General features: G+C 39.8%; 1 protein-coding gene across 1 annotated transcript in view; it reads right to left on the minus strand.

Annotated features, from left to right (window-relative positions):
- SLC9A7 (solute carrier family 9 member A7) overlaps window positions 1–17,996 on the minus strand; it is a 74,191-nt gene that overhangs the window by 26,700 nt on the left and 29,495 nt on the right. The window contains exons 2-10 of the mRNA XM_061459770.1: window positions 12,005–12,204; window positions 10,680–10,757; window positions 9,907–9,983; window positions 8,785–8,897; window positions 7,332–7,437; window positions 6,245–6,381; window positions 2,343–2,453; window positions 1,904–1,992; window positions 1,680–1,793 (exon numbers count right to left, since the gene is read on the minus strand). Coding sequence (XP_061315754.1) covers window positions 1,680–1,793; window positions 1,904–1,992; window positions 2,343–2,453; window positions 6,245–6,381; window positions 7,332–7,437; window positions 8,785–8,897; window positions 9,907–9,983; window positions 10,680–10,757; window positions 12,005–12,204 — 1,025 coding nt within the window. The remainder of the gene's footprint in view (window positions 1–1,679; window positions 1,794–1,903; window positions 1,993–2,342; window positions 2,454–6,244; window positions 6,382–7,331; window positions 7,438–8,784; window positions 8,898–9,906; window positions 9,984–10,679; window positions 10,758–12,004; window positions 12,205–17,996) is intronic.

Consider the following 17,996-nt stretch of genomic DNA (forward strand, 5'->3'; position numbering starts at 1 on the left):
AGAATTAGAAGAATGAAACAACTTTCTCATGGAAAAGAGAGGAAACCATGCATGAGCTCTAGACATCACTGTACTGTTGCCATAACAAAAGCAAATTAACACTACTTGTCTGCGGGAAGTTGTGTGTCCAGGAAAATAAGATTTTTATTATTACTTTGTAAAAAAGCTTCATGTAATTATTCCATACAACTTTCATAGCAATCCTTTTGCAGGCTGCAGAAATAAGACATCAGAAGCCATCATGACCAATGCATGTAGGAACAACAGCTAGCATTCTGTCAATGACATTAAGGCTTTAGCTGTACCTTTGCAGTCAAGCTTTTGTGTTTCAACAGCTAATGATGCCTCCACATTTCACACCCACAAGGTGTGAACTCATCAGGGACAGCAGTTGTTGAGGCAAAAAATTCGTGCTAGTATAGCTGACCTGCTCACAAAGGTAGAAAAACACTCAAGAGGCAACAGAGATTGAGTGGGGTGGTAGAAAAAGATGTGGAAAATGTAATAAAAGATAGGTGGGTAGGAAGAAAAAGGAACAAAATAAATACTGATATCAAAACCAAAACAGATAGCATAACCTAAGAGAGGATGGAAGGCCACAGCAAAGACAGAAAATTGCAATGGTTAATATACCAGATGAAACTATTCTGCTCATATATATCCAGTGGCTGCAGGGCTCTGGAGCACTTTTTAGGTCAGAAGAACAGACATGAGGAGTCACAAGAGAACATTTATTAATGTTGCAGAAAAAAAAGTGGCCAAAGAAAAATAAAGACAAATTGGATAAATCCATAGAAACAGTAGAAAGATATGAGAAAATGGTAGAAAGAAGGAGAGAGAAGTAGTACATTCCACGTTAGGCCATCTTTATATGTCCTTCCACTAAGTTTTATCTCTGCAACAGGCATAGAGAAACCAAAACTGGAAGACTAGCTCCCATTACTTCATGCACACTTTTAATTGCTCTGAAATTTCAAGCAGCCAGAAATACAGTGAAAAAAGAGTTACATAAGCCATTTCTACAGGAGCAGCATGCAGAGAGCAATCTAGTGATTCCTAGCTTACATGAGTGTGACTACTACAAAAGCGTTCAGTTCCAGGAAATAAGACCCATGTACCAGTCAGCAAGGGACAAGGGGAACTGCATACCAGCTCCAACACCAGCCCTTTCAGCACTGTGTACCCTTCGTGTCACCATCTGTACCACAGCTCAGTTCCTTCCCCCTCCCACCACCTGAGATCCTGACCTATACATTTAGGGCATTGCTGAAGTGTTCACCCACGATCCTCTTTACTCATTTGAGGCTTGCTTGCTTTCTTCAAGGGACCATTAGAAGTGAAGAAATAAATGAATCCTTTTCTAGGCCTTCAAATTCTGAATACAAAAGCAACACAAGCACTGCTAGCTGTCAACAGGCAAGTCATACAATAAGGCATTTGATTTATCTATTGAAATTATGCAACTTCTAGCACTTGCTCAGGTAACAGCCAACAACTGTGTGGCACAGAGGCTTTGATGTAAGGAGTAACCACAGATTGTTCTCACAATTATTGTGCCTGCAAGACATCGGGAAAACTCAGGTCAGCCACCACCCTCTATGTGGTAATGCCAGCAGACACCATAAGTATTCAGGTATATAAGATAATAGAGAAACTTCACACAAAGTGAAAAAGGATACAAAAGCTCCAATGATGAAAACTGGACTGAATATGTGTTTCTGGAAAGTGAACAGTGCCAAACCCATATAAGAAAATATGAAGTTCTCAGCCAGGAAGTGCAATACCTCAAAGAGCTAGGATCAAAACAGTCACATGTTAGAGGCCAAGCAATAAAGATGCTTTTCAGAAACAAGAGTATGTGGACTACTACAGCAATACACTGTACAAAAGATGACAGTCTTGCCTGCTTAGTGCGACTTCTTGATTCAGCTGACAAGTTATTGTATGTATAATGTGCCTGGGTAATTCCACAGAAGAGGACAGCCACCACACCTGTGAACAGAATCACATGCAAAAAATCAGCCTGTTATTCTGTGAGCTCAACACATTTTCCCTTGCCAAATTCTATTAAATTTATACATAATCCTCAACCTTGAGATTTTTATGAACCTTATTTTCAAGTGAGTTAGATTGCAGGTTGGGGAGGTGGTATTTGAACCAAACCATTGTTCTTAAAAGCCTTTGGTACACAGTGATCTGCACCCTCAATGGCATTGTACAGAAAAAGGCATTAAATACCAACACCATGTTTCTCTTAGAAAAGCTTACATAACAAAGTGGAAAAACGGCTGCTAAGATGGACAGGACTACTGTCTCCATATGTTTGAATCCCAACAACTCACCAGTAAACCCACAAGCTTCTGCAAGCAAGAAGGTGCTCCAGGACATCAAGAAGAAGAGAGCCGTTTCCAGCAGGGGGAAGCAGTGCAACTTGGTAAACTTCGTCACGTTAAGTCATTTGTTAAGGGGCAAAAGAGAAATTCTTTGGCTTCTCTGTACCCAGTATTTATGGAAAACACCTAGGTGCTAACAATGAACACCCCTTGGAAAATAAAACATTTTAAGTGCTGAAAAACAAATTCCATCACATCAAGGCAAAACTGCAGAATCAAGGTCCCCCTTTGGCAACAGTCAATTTTTGCTGCGTATCAGTGGCAGAACTGTGGCTCCACCTTGTTGAGGTAGTATCTTACTCTATGCCACTTGTCCCTGCAAAGTGCCAGCAGGGAAGGTATATATACCTGGAATTCCTTTTAAACTGTCGTCTTGCATTTTGTTTGGGGATTTTTGTTGTTGTTTAGGATTTCGCATACCCCCATAGGATCCCTCCTACTTTTAAATAAAGCATAAAATACATTCAGAAGAATGTAATTCACGGTAGTTCTTGACTACAGCAGCTCCAAGAGATGAAGTAGATTTATCAGAATTTTTCTGCTCAGATTTGCTGACAAAACTTCTTCAGCGAGTGTGGCTTCCTCTGTTCTTTTGGAGGCAAAACAGAAATCCTGCCTACAATAGAATATATTTTCTCTCCTTGTGTTGATATGTTTTAAAGTAAAAGCCAACTCAATCAGAGCAATTCAGTTTTTCAGTAGGAAGAACAAACAAGTCCATCTTCCAGGGGAGAGCAAACCTTGAGAAATGTCAGACACACTGAATTAACAGTTCCTACAGCTACTGAAGAATTACAACAGATTTCAGTAGTTTAAAATATAACTCTTCACATACTACAGAAGTTGTTCACATATTCATAGAAGTTTGGGTTGTTTTTTTTCCTCATTGCTGCTTTGGCACCAGGTGAACACTGAACAGCTCAGTGTAGCTGAGGTGCAGACAGCTATGCGCAACTCTAGTAGAAGACACAGGAAGGAACCATGTGCTAGCAGAGGTAGTATAGAGATTCTTGGTCTTTCTGAAAGCTGACAACTAGCATGATGTCCTCTGAAATCCAAGTGTGAGAACAGCAAGGCAAGCACACTTGAAACAGTAAGGTGGTAGCACCCTCCCCTGCTCTTATGAAGGCAACCAGTACCTCAACGGACACGTCAAGACTGCACGGTCATCCACCATTGCTCCCCATGAGTAACACAGCTGCATCCTGGGCTTTCTAAAGCAACACACACCAGCTAATGGCAGCACTGCTGCTTGAGGAGTCATGGCTGTTACAGGATAGGGATCTAAAAGCAACGAGCAGCACTGGTTTTCACAGGAAATTCACAGGCCCTGGGAGGCCTGGGGCTCACAACACCCTCAACTGCCTCTTGCAAGCAGCAGTCAAGTACCCCAGGAGCCTCTGTGGGAACAGTCTCCTGTGGGCTTTATCACAGAATATCACATCATCCACAACAAGCCACAAGTGATTAACACCAGAGGCAAGCAGCTGGCAGTGTTTCAATGGAAGCCTAGTTAGGATGAAGCAATCCTGAGGCGAGTCACTCGCTCCCCACCCACATCTACTTCTTGTTGGCATTCTCTGCTAACTTGAAGGAGGTCAAGAGCTCTGAAACACAAACTCCAGCCACACCTTCAGCTGTGACCTTGCTTTGTCAGAAGGTTGTCCTCAAAACAAAAGCCCAAATCATCATCAAAAAAATATTATTCCCCATGACAGTTGACTTTACACCAAATATAAACCTCAACATTTTTAAGCAGCTGTTAATTCTCCACAGTCACTTCTCCACATAAACCATCTCTCTAAAACTGTTAAGGATGTACTGTTACACTCCACTGAATTTCTCCCAATCAATCCTCCAAGATCATGCTTCTGGAGCAGCAACATCCACCATAGCAAACATAGAAACCATCTCACAGAGCACTCAGATAATCCCACCACAAGCTCATCCCAGTAGCTGGCTTCAAAGGCACTCATGGTTGCTTCAAAAACTGGATAGCACAGTCAGAGAGGAAGAGGTTGAACCTTGTTCCCCCGAAGTTAGGCAAGGGCCCTTATCAGAGCCAATTCCTCATGTTCAATCTTTTCTGGCAGCTCTGAAAATAAAATTCTTTATTCCCCTTGCTGTTATTATAAGTAACCATACCAAAACATTTCATTAAATCTGAAATGAAAGCTTGTGCTCATTATTTTGGAGGAAGATGGTGAGAAAAAGGAAAAAAAAATATTCTTTCATAAAATTGAACAAATTAAAGCATAAATTCAAATTAAATTATTGTTTCTGTTTTCTTAACTATGTATTCCTACACAAAGGCCTAGACATGGCCTTCTGCTTCACTTCATTTCAAACCAGGCAGATTCTGCAATTTACAAAGAAAATACAAAGTGGTACAATACTTAACTGCTATAAAAACAACCACAGATAGTGAGGTTAAGACAGATCGCTGAAAGCCAGAACAAGTCCTTGTATATTATCTGCATCATACTTGGAAACTAAGTATTCTGTCTGTTTTCAAAGGGCAATGCATGTTTGCATGAAATCCCTCAGAGAGGTGCTTCACAGATACTGGAATAACAGTCTGTTTCATTCATGACTTAAGGGCTCTAATCAGCTACAAAGCGTAAAATGCAAATTTACAGTTTGCAGCCACATTCTTGCATGACATTCAGTGTTTTTCCAAAAGAAAATAAAGTTGTATAATAGAGCAACCCAACTAAAACAACAGAAACACACATACAAACCACTACAGAGGCTGTCTTCTGAACAGCCTCTCCCCTCCCAGCCTCATACCACCTCCTGAGCACAAACATCAGAAACAGCAAGAACCAGCTGCTGCCTAAGAGCCATGATTTTACAAAATGGATCTGAATGGTCACATTGATTGTGGATCAGTGCAGCTGGAAGACCAAATACTAAAGCATCAAAGGCACATCTTCCCCCTTACACCTCAAGGGTTTCCATCTTGCAGAAATATCAGACAAATCTGCACAGTGTGTATATAACAGGATACAGTTAAGACATTATTTCTTATGTTGAAGAGTCACAGGTTCATGATTATTGTATAAAACAGCACATTATGCCCCTTTAGGTCAATGTTCAGAAGTCTAGGCAGATCAAAGCAATCTCAGATAGGCACAAACATGGTTATGCTAGCCAGTCTGAAAGCAAAGAACTTTCTTTCTCCTGAAGAGGCATCATGATTTCTGGATCAGGTCAGGCTCAACACCTACTGCCTGAGCATAAAAAAAAAAAAAACAACACAAGACTGCTTGCTGAGTACCCCAGAGCTCTAATCAAATAGCAGCAGTAAGCTTCAAGAGAACAGGACAGATCATGCAAAGCACTTCACATTATGATGTTAACTCTGGTAGAGATACAATCTTATCCAAGACAGATAACATCAGATTACCAGCAGAAAGTTTAAATGCAGGAATTGGAGAACCTATGGGGTCAGAAATACCTATTAATGACTTTGCTGAAGACAAAATCACATAGCAGTTATCATAGGAGATGTCTTTCAAGAGTAATAATCAAGACTATTCTTCTAATTTCATAAAAAGAAACTGAACATTAGGATACATTACGGCCTCCCCTGCGCTTCTAGCATGCAGCGCTATTGTGTGTGCTGTTCTACTTCAAGTGCAGCTACTGTTATACTGGTAAAAGTTGATTTCTGTGGGTACCTAAAATGCCTTTCTATAGACAAAGGTCACATGACTACTGATCATACCTTCATACTCATTAAAACAAGGTAGCATCAATTTTGGTATAGGTGGAAACAGAAGAACCTTGTTAATACCTGAATGTGGCATCTAGTCTGGAAGAGCTATACGTGAAAAAGGATATCAGAGCTGTCACAACTCCTGTCACTGCTCCCATCATGAAAGAACCACTGAATATTCCCAGAAAAACACCAACAGACTTGAAAAATGCTGCTGCATCAAAAGCATGGGTATTTTCTCCTGTTGGCTGGTATGCAACTATGGATCTGGAAGGACAGTAACACAATGAGAAGTTAGAAAAGCAATCGGAAAACTGTATATCAAGTAAAGTTTTGGGTCAACAGCTGGCTGAAGATGAGCCAGCAGTGGCCCAGGTGGCCAAGAAGGCCAACAGCATCCTGACCTGTAACAGAAATAGCATGGCCAGCAGCAATAGGGAAGTGATCATCCTGTACTCAGCACTGGTGTGGCTGCACCTCAGATAGAGTGTTCAGTTCTGGGCCCCTCACTACAAGAGAGATACTGAGGTGCTGGAGCAGGTCCAGAGAAGAGCAACGAAGCTGGTGAAGGGTCTGGAGCACAAGTGTGATGAGGAGCAGCTGCGGGAACTGGGGTGTTTAGTCTGGAGAAGGCTCAGGGAGGACCTCATTGCTCCCTACAACTACTTGAAAGCAGTTTGCAGTGAGGTGGGAGTTGGTCTCTTCTCCCACATAACAAGCAATAGAATAAGAGGTAGCATCCTCAAGGTGTGCCAGGGAGGTTTGGATTGGATATTAAGAAAGATTTCTTCACAAAAATGGCTGTCAAGCATTGGAACAGGCTGCCCGGGGAAGTGGTGGAGTCACCATCCCTGAAGATGTTTAAAAGATGTTTAGATGTGGCACTTAGGGACATGGTTTAGCAGTGGACTTGACAGTACAAGGTTCTTGGCAGTACTGAGTTAGTGGTTGGACTTGATCTTAAAGGTCTTTCCAACATAAATGATTCTATGATTCTGTAATAACAACACCTGAGCAACAGAAGAGACAATCCCGTACTGAGGGCAAATATGCCATGTACATATGCATGAGGGATCTTGGCAAACATTTGCAACGTTATTAGCTCAGCTCAAGACAACCCACTTATATTTAAAATAACATTTCTCAAAAAAAGCATTTATTTTAAACAAATACAGAAAACAAGTAATTTCAGAGTAGAAATTCAGGTAGTAACTTACGAAGATAATACAATGGCAACAGCATCATTCAACACGCTCTCTCCAAACAGAAGGGCATAGAGATCAACATCAGCATGCAGCTCATTAAATATTGCTAGCACCGTAACTATGGAAAGAAAAGAGAAAAAAACACACTGGCTGACTTCAGGAACAATTGCATGAGCTGATAGGGCTGACTCTAGTTTGCCTAAAGCAACAAACCCTAGAAATTTAAGTACAGGATCAAAATTCAACTGGGAAGCAGACTAGTCACGTTTATCTATAGGTAAGTAATTCCATCATCAGTTTTAGGACAGCTCCATTAGGAGGTGGTTCTGTTATCCTCCCATCTGCACTGTATCTGTAAGAAAGCCTCCATGATCAAGAGGAATGCGGCAGAAAAAGCACCAAAGCCCTGATGCTATTTTTCATTATTCTTTTTTTAGAAGATGTTCTGTGAAAGATTATCAACAAAACATAGCGCAGCTCTTGCTGCTTTTAAAGGCTGTATGGATTGTTGACACAGCTTTAGTATTTCAGCCATTGTAAGAGTGCTAATAATCCTATTTCCCTAAGCACACTCTGTGTTACAGGAGTGTGCACTTGCACATCATTTGAAAAGGGCAAAACTGTTAAATATTCATAAAAATCCTTTCAAGACACTTCAGACTGAGATGAAAGACCACGATCTGGAAGATGCTTCTGCATACGAGCTTCAAAAATCACCTGGTGATTATTTGCATAAATTGTGTGCAATGACCAGCTGTTCAGAGCTCAGCTCAGTTGCAGGAGCTACTTCCCATTTTCACACAAATCACCACTGAGTACCTCAAATAATCTGTTTTAAACATCAAGCTTCATATTTCCCCACTCCCTACCCCAGCCCCTGACACACACCAGCTCTCCAGACTGTTCTGTCAAGCAGAGACACCTGTGTGAGCCTGCTGGACTTTGAAGGTTGACTAGCAAAAGCTCTAATTATTCTGCCACAAGAACATTCTTCTGCTTAAACTTGTAATACATGAAGTTCATTTGGAGGAGGAAAAACATAAGCACGTCACACCTAAAGAGCCTTAAAGCCCTAAATATTGCTCTTAAACTATCCAGTGTTCCAAGCAATGCAGCTAAAGGAAGAAGTCCTTCTATCCAGACAATGTAATAGATTCATCTATTTGCAGTCCAACTTGATGCACACTAAACATAAAACCTACTGGGGAAAAAAAATGAAGATATTTGAACAGTAAAGTTACATTTTTCTCCAAACATACTATCATGTCATACTGGTCTAGCTCCAAACCAAGACAGAACAGCTTTCACAACACTCAGAATTTGCATACGTTTCTGAGAAAAGGATCAGAGATACTAGCATAACGTAACTGAAAATCATCTGCTGTTAATATCTTTGTGCCATGCAGCTAAATCATAGCAATGGGATTATTTTGGATGGTTGTTAAAAAAATGTTCAGCAAGCTACCTGGATCAGTGGCAGATATTATCGCTCCAAAGAGGAGGCAGTCTGTGTAATAGAATTTATCAGAGAGCTGACCCACCAACTTCATTAGTTTCACAACCCCATACATGAGATTCCTGAAGAGAAAGAGGATAAAACAGTCCAAGTCAAACAACTTGGTGCATTTCAGACAGGCAAAAGAAAAGCACAAGCAACAGTCCTTCAGGCAGGCTTGGTTATGCTACAGCTCTGTGGGATACTGCCACAGTGTAACACTAAGCTCTCAAAATTAGTTTTCCTCTTTTACCTAGGAAAGGAGTGAAGTGATACATGAACTGGAAGTTATAAGTTACAGCCAGCAAAAAAGCATGAAATCTGTTCACACAGCTGATACACAGAATTTATAGGTTCTTTTTTCCCACCAAAGGGAACATTTCCCTACTCAAAACTGCTTCTCCCAATGCAGCACACAGGCCAAAGACTGAGCTAAGAATAGCCTTCAAAATATTTCTCTACTGAAATTCTCTGAGACAAACCAATGTCACCTATGCAATTCAGGATTTCTGTGTTTCAGAATATTCATACACCAGACACAGTAATATTAGCAGCATAGGAGATTGTATGCAAGTAAACCAACATGACAAGCTATGAAACTATATGTGTGTGCACAGATACACGTAAGATTATATATACACACACAAGTACATAGAGAGAGAGCATGTGCATGCATGTGGGCACTGAAAGGACATCTCAAGGTTTGATAGCTAAAATTCTATTACACGTAATGTCCACAATTCAAGTTAAAGTCAACTTCAATAAGAGTATAACAAGATGGGTTTGTTTGGGTTTTTTGTACGGGACAGTTACATCAGAAACCCGATGCTGCTCTTGAGTTCAGTGAACTTGTCAAGCGATTCGAAATTGACAATATTTTGCCAACATTATAAACTTGTCAATTTCAAGAGATAGTACCATTTAGAAGTGGGATGAGTCTCAGCAAAAGTTGCATTTGCATTTTATATGGAGGATGCACAAATAAAACCCTCAAGCAAATTACAAAATTGATGCAATCTGGCAATCTCAACATACACTTTATCAACTTGAACATTAGTATAGAATGGAACTGATATCATGAAGTTTACTTACCCAATAATAAAACAAGAGACTGCTGTTCCTAAAAAGGCGTAAGCCAAGATAGACCCCAAATTCCTGAAAAAGTGTCTCTGCACAGGAAAAAGAGGTTTATAATCTTATTTAGAAGAAGTTTTATCACCTGTTGAAAACATAAGCACACTATTACATGCATTAATACACAGAAACTCTCTTCCGTTTCGGAGAAATGCTCCAATTACTGCAATGTAAATTCTGTTCAAATTCAATAAACTGAATACATCGAATCTGAACTATTAAATCCTACATGTAGCTTATAGACAGGAAATTTTCCACACAGATGTTTTCATAAAAGATGTAAGAATTAACTGCAAAGCTGGAAACCAGCACCAATTCATGGTATCTTCGATTAAAAGCAGAATCTGGACCCTTCTGCCATTCAGGGTCTGACATATCCACACTGGCACTCAGGTTTGGGTCCAATTCTCAGCATAATTTACTGCATTTTGGATATTTGAGAAGGACCAAAACAATTCATAGCAGGACATCTTTTACTTTAAATGAAAGTCTTAACCTCTGGCAAAGTTCAAAGGAAAACAAATCTGCAAGATTAAATAGTTTAATGTGTTTATAGTAAAAATTACATTTATTTTCTCTTAAAACAATATGACCTAACCATCTATGGGGGAAATGAAATTTTTCTTATTGCCATAAAAAAAAAAATGCTTGAAATGGAGACTGCGCTCCTGAACAAATCATCAGTCTCACATAAAAAAAGGGATATTCTCCTCAGAAATGGTTACACTTACTTTCTTCAGGCTGTAACCGGCATGAAAAATAATAGGAGGCAACAGAATGTTGAAAAAAACTTCTGGGTCAAATGTTACCTAAAAAAATAAAATACGAAACTTCAGTTAGAAAGAGATATACACAAGTTGTTAAGTCTTTTTCCTCTCTCATGTTCTGACAACTACTATTTTTGGTTATTGAAATAGCTAAGCTGGCCCTCGAAAATACCAGCCAGCTCTATTCATATGCAGCAGCAAAAAGCTGCAGCTCTTCTTGGTAAACAGCGTCAAGAAAAGACAGGCGTTACACATCCAACACTAATGATTACCTTGCAGCAGTCCCAAACACAGTTCCCTAAGTTAAAAAAATTCTAACAGAAATGTTGCTAAAAATCTTTTACTGTGGCACATGTTATCCATACATATGCAGATGAAATGCTATTTTAGCTTTGGCTTCTTGCAAATCTAGCTACTGCACAATTATTGCAGACCAATCAAATCAGGTACAAGACTGGTTTTCAGGAATTAGAATCATATGTCCCTTTCATGTATTTCAGTAGAAGCTTCAGATATTCATGATAATTATGCACGACAACCCTTTTACAAGGGCATGTAGTGATAGACAAGGGCAAATGGCTTTAAACTGGAAGAAGGCAGATTTAAATTAGATATTAGGAATAATTTAATCTCAGCTAGCTTTTGATATCTATAGCAGACAGGTACATACAAACAGACACCTAAGCTCTCTTCATAGCAGAAAGTATTTTTAGGTTACAAACCTTAAAGTCTCAATTCTATACGTCAAAGTCTAGCTTTGGTATACACAAAAGGTGGTTAATTCCTGACACTGAGGAGAATAAGAAGCCAAAGAGCAGATCTGAGTCACAGCTGACTGATTAATTTCACTTTCAGTACTAGGCTATCTCATTTGGTGGATTATGGGGATGTAAGCAGTAACTATTTCCTGACAATAAAGAGATTTAAAACGCAGAGAAAAAGCACTAATCATCACATTTCACTTAGAAATTATCATGTTCCTTATATGGTATTATACAAGGCAGCATCAGGGGTTTTTTTGTTCAATTGGTCTTCCCAAACTCTACAGATGTTAGAGACACACTTTAAGTCTTCAGAAAGCCACCAAAGGCTTTGGGAAAGCACTACATACATGCAACAGAGCACAGTTTCACCAGCATAATATAATACAGAAGGTGTTTTTGAATTAGGCATTGAAGTGTTGTTACTATAAGGAATAGTAACAGCAAGTATCTATTACAGCAAATATCTATCTATAGGAAGCATAGATAAAGGAGAAACAGCCAAGCACAAGAAAGGTCTATCCTCACCTTCCGCAGCATGTCATTTTGCTCCACATTGTGGATCTTCCCAGGGCTTATTTCCCCTTTGAGAGTATACTCAAAGAACTTCCCGCTGACGTTGACCAGCAGTGTTGTAAATGGCCTGTCCTCCTGTGAGCAGCTGAACGGCTTATCGTGGCCACTGGTAGAGGGAGTCCCATATCGCAAGATCACCCCAACTATGAGTCCTGGAAGAGATTTAAGAAATCCATGAGACTGATTTGCTACTCCTGTACCTAACTTTCTAGTTTCAAATGACGTCCATGGTATAATGCATGAACATCACAAGCATATGCATACCATAAACATTTTGCAGTGAATTGTTACTATCAGTTTCCTACAGAGGAAAAGGCTCACTGAGCACATCAAAGCTACCAATGAAGTTATAAAATCTGGTTATCTGCCTGAAATGACAAAAACATTTCATTTCTTGCTTTGTCTTCCTCATTCTCAAACCCATAATATGTAAACCCTGAGTTACACAAGAGGCTAAACAGTAGGACACGCTGCACTTGCCTAAAGACAGAAAGGAGTAGATAAACCACTGCCAGCAAATAATGACTGCTGAAAACACATGGCCGTAACAGAGCTGAAACAGTGATGTTTGCCACAATGATTTACAGCTGCAGCAAGGATGCAACTTTTTTGCCTGGCAAATCTAAAAAGCAAACAATGCTTGTTGCACAATCTCCTGCATATTCTGCAAACTTGGCAACTAAAATCTGGATACCATGCACAAAGAAGCCAGCTATGTCTTTTGCAAGCATTTTCCACATTTCACAAAACCAAAAATAAAGATAAAAATGAGTAATGACAAGAGACCTAAGATTCAAGAATATAAGAAGAATTATTCAGCCAGCCTAGATAAAATCCAAACAGAAAACACTATCAATAAGGGATGCATCAAACACAATGCCAAAAAATAATTTACAATGTAATTGAAGGGCCATGCCAGGAGGCTGGAGAAGCATAAGGTTCTAACTCAGCACCATTCCTTTTAAAATGTACTAAGAACAAGACTCTAGTTCTGTGGTGAGTATGTATAAGAACAAAGTGGTTTTGGTCTGCTAAGTAAACAATTCAATACCCACTTAAAGGCTCCCCTGTTGCCTTAGGGTGATCTGGGATTTAATCCTTGTTCCAGACAACTGCAAGATGAAGATGAATGTTTGACAAGTCAGTAGTCAATGCTAGGTTTGCTCATGACCCTCACTCTGTATCCATAGACCTGTTTTCCCAGATGGAAAATGAAGCTGACAGGTAATAACCAGAGAATAGATGAGGTGTAAGAAAAAAAAAAAATCCTACCACACATCACAAAAAAACAAAAGCCAAATACCAAAACCCCCAGACAGCCTTATCGTCATGGCATAGTGCAAAAAGTCACCAAACTATGCCCCCAAAAAAGCCAACCAAGAGAACACACCTCATTCTCTTCAAGTTCACAGTGGGAAAATAGTTTTAATGCATGAGATGGCAGTAGCTGTGACACAAGTGGACAGCTCACCTCTGGCCCTCTTTTTCTACTATCAAGAGAACACAGATGCAACAAGATCATTAAAAAATTAGCTAGAAGATTAGGATCTGTTTTATTTAGAAGTACATACTCAACGAAAACATAGGGGAAGAACCTCTCCCCCAGCAAGATAAATCAACTTGCTGAAGTTTCAAATGCTAACAGTTTAAATACAGAGGTTTATACAGGCTTGCTCCTAACAACCCCGGGGCCTTTCACAGCTACACACGATGGGTGCAGCAGAAATGCAGCTCTGCACAGTGACGGGTTACGGCCAGTCACGTCCAAGCCACTTGCACTACCAGTTACAGCTACAGATATCCTCATCAACCCAGCCAGGCAAGTAGCCAAAGCTTCCTGCTGTTCTCACCCCCTCACCCCTAAGAAGAGCTAGCTGTACAGACTACATCAGGAAGATTGACTGTGTTATAAACAGATCTAACCAGCATCAGCAAAAAATCCTATAGTAAATCAGAAGCCAGAATGAAAACTGTAGGGAAGAGCTTACACATAGTAGTGGCATAAAGCCAAATCTATACTGGTGCTAAGCTGAGAATAGAGAGGGGGACACTGACAGACATCTTTTAGGCTCAGAGATTGTCCTTAGTGAATTCATTGCAAAAGCAGATGGAAATCCCCCATTATTATTGCATTAGTAAGAGGCACTGGAGAGCAGGATGCAATTGCATTATACAACTGGATATAATCCATTCACTACATTTTCTCTGCATAATAAAATATACCAGTTATTTTAAAACTGGTTTTGAAGATATACCGATTATATCTACTACTGATACTTAGTGCTTGAATTGAAACATCCTTTAACCCTCAGTATCCCATGGCCCAGCTAGCACAGCTACAGGGAAATACTGTGTTTTCATACACCTGCTGCTAAAATACCAAACTGGACAACCTTTGCAAGAAGCACCATGCAGTTATGAACATCTGATCTCTGCTGCCAGGCTGTTGTTTTGCAGCAAGATGCAGCTGGGACCAGGGTGAACAGTGTTGAGGCAAGAGGCCAGCAGAAAGACTCAGGTGGCTAAAGCTACCCATGGCTCAGTCATTAAAGGAAATAAGTACTAAAGTAGAAGGGGTCCAAAGAGGCTGCACAAAGTCCATGGCCAGCTTCATTAGAACAAACATTAAGCACCCAATAGTTCAAAAGATGAGTTAGAAGGAGGGAAGGTTTCTGACCTTATAAAGGTACAAGGATACTGCTATATTTATCATAGTCCCAAAATAACAAGTTTTGAACATTAAAGTGAAATGCATCAGCTGGACACATTTGACAGACATGACACGGCTTTCCTTTTATTTGTTAAATGTAAAAACCAGTACATTTTTAAAGCAACACTGCAGCAAACCGTTGACTGGCCTGTCAAGCTGGGCAGCACTGTTCAGCAACAAGAACCTGCCTCATCTTGGCACACAGCCTGTCTCCCTTTAGCCCAGCTCATGCAGAGGCAGAGTAGCACATTTTGGATACTTGGACACCAGCTTCTTTGTGGTGCAGGCAATTGTGAGTAAAATACCTGCTTGCTATTGGAAAAACAGAAAGAATATGTAAAAAGGATTTCTTACATTCAAAAGCCTAGAATTTTCCTCCTTACTCCCAAACTAAACTTTCTACCAGCTTGAATACAAGAAAACAACAAAAAAAAAGAAAAACCAAAACCCAAACAAAACCAAACTACAACACACCAAAGATGAAGAAAAGCTTGGCAAGAAAGATGTAAGTATTTTCAAGGCAAAAGATTACTACTACTAATACACAGTATTTGTCACACAGATTGTTTTAATAAAGGCTGTTTGTGTGCATTGAGATACCACAGCTGGAAAATGTTACTATAAATAGCCTGAAACACCAACAAAGAAAGTATTTTTCCTAATGCAGGGTCAACCTGTGAACCTCACAGTCCACACCTTCAAATTTGACAGTGACTTATGAGGAAGTTTAAACATGTCTTAAAAAGTAATTCAAGTGTTGTTTCTGATCCAGAACCAAGCTGGCAATGCTGCACATAAAAAAGAAATAAAAAGTAAATGAGATCAAGTGTTCCATATCATCTCCAGAAATGCTAGAACCTACTCTCTATGCCATTTGCTTGCCATTCACCTGTACTATTCTGTATAGGAGTGTAGATGAGTATCGCTATACAACCCCTTGAAGAAGGATTGAGCAAGTGGCTGCAGAGCTCCAGACACCCATTAGCATCTCACATTCGGCATCACTAATCTATTAGCTACTTTATCAACGGCGCAACGCTGCCAGCATGGCATTTATCAGCCTGTCACAGTGCTGCAGAAGATGCAAGACTTGAAAAATAGGAAGCCTATTTTGAAACTAATCCTCATCTTTGGCAGTTTATGTTCAGCAGTGTAAATGCAAGACACGTCTTCACTGCCGTGAAGAAAAATGGGCATTTCTCAACTAGGAATGGAGGCAGTTGATGCCAATCTTGAAGTCTGGAGGAAATTTTGGGGATATCCAAAACCTGAAATGCTGAATAACAGATTCAAGGTCATGCTTTGTCATTGCCTTAGGGCTATTTTGGATAAGGAAGCTAAAAGACAGTAAACAAGCTGGTAATTCTTCCTCATAGGCAAACGTACATTATGCTATCAAGGGCATCTTAGTAATATGCAATTTATTCACTTTTTAAATAAGCCAAGCTAAGCATAGTTTTGAATTTAAATGAACAGATTACTCAAAAAAGTTACTGGGACACTGTGCAGAAGCAAGTGTCAAATCAACTTTCTGGCTCTGTGCTGCCAGGCATGTGTGCACTGTGCACACCCTTGCCTCCTCACAAGACATGGGTTCCAGGAAACCCACAAGCACGTCCATGATGGTCAAAAATGCCTTCTGACTAACCGTTGCTATGTTTTTTCCTAGGGGAACTAATTCTTTTTCAGGTCGTGTCATGTTAGTATGATCTACATACTCGTGCATAGTGAAGTGGTCAAAAAAAATTTTGAACTATGTAAGCAGCTAGGTACATTTTATTTTGTAATACACATTTTTTTACTGATGATGGGGATAAAGAACAGGTTTAAGGTAGAAAAAAGTAATTTAAAAATACAACTACAGAGAGATTTAAACAGAAGAATGCTTTGGAACTTCAATCGTTAGTTTCTGAAGAAATTAGTTTCACATATAGCTTCATATTTGCACAGGAGAATTCTATCTCCAGGGAAAAATTAGGTTGTTCTGAATGATTTAAAGGGATGAATAGATACTCTGAGGAAGATAACAATCACAGAAACATGATCATAAAGGTGTGGTAAATGGTAACCATGAAGAAAAATTGCTCCCTGTATCCTCCCCTAGATTCTAAAAGTCAAGAAAAGACACAGTTAAAAAAAGCCAAAAAATACCCTACAACAAACCACAACCCCCACTATATATTGAACAACCTAAGCTGAAGGCTCAGCCTTGGAAGAAACTGCTGTCCTGCACTAAGAGCATGTGGTGTGTGGTCCAAGCACAGGCTTGTGAATCAAGGCTCCTGACCCAGTTCCCAATTTCAGTAGTGACTCAGTGGAAAAGGTTAGACAAGCTATAGAACTCAATTTAAAGGGACACCTGAAACTTAGAAATACCTGTGCCTTTTGTTGCAAAAGGCACAAGTATTTGTCAGAGAGTATAAATACAACCAGAATCTGCAATTAATCACTACTCAAATGTTTTTAAGTTCTTTTACCATATAACCATTGTTTCATGCAACACAGATTTAACAAGTTATTTGCTGTTAAGTATTTTATAAGTAACATTTACAAAGTTTCTTTATACTTTCAAAAATGTAAGTATTTCTCCTTAGCTATAAACCACAAAGCAGTTAAGGCAATACACATACTAACTCCACACATGTTCCTAGAGGTGTGAGCAGCAATGGGCAACCACAAAGTCTTCTGCCTCACTGTGGCTCCCTTTCCCTGGAGCACAGCTGAAGCATTTCTTTCGACACGGATTTCTAAGCCAAATGAGGAAAACCCCCAAACACTAAGATTCTTTCCCCCAGGTACACTGGTGACCCCACTGGCAGGCACCAGAGAAGAAAACAGCAGGAGCAGCAGCCACTCTATGGCATATAACAGAAAACTTCCTGCCTATTTAATAGTTGTGTTTTGTTACTGCTTTTCTCTTATTGCATACGCATGCTCAGAACACTCTGCATATCTCAAACAGGGGGGCCACAAGCTCCTCAGAGTCCAAAAAGAGTAACACCAAGCTGCTTGTTACAAAAAGCTTTACAGTAATATCACCTGCCTCAGACACTAGCAAGAAATGAAGCCTCACAGTTTAAAAGAAAAAAGCCCAGACAATAATTATCCCCCACCCCACCCCCCCCCCCCCAACCCGTGTTGCAATGCTTCAGCAGAAGGGTTATTAATCTGTCATTGTAAGGAGTGAGGCTTCAATCTGCAACACAATTGAAACTTATTAAGGAGCAGCAATCT

Source organism: Pezoporus flaviventris, unplaced genomic scaffold (assembly GCF_033815535.1).
Source record: "Pezoporus flaviventris isolate CSIRO_AGI_PZ_B2104156 unplaced genomic scaffold, CSIRO_AGI_Pfla_v1 ptg000030l, whole genome shotgun sequence".
NCBI classification, from domain to species: domain Eukaryota; kingdom Metazoa; phylum Chordata; class Aves; order Psittaciformes; family Psittacidae; genus Pezoporus; species Pezoporus flaviventris.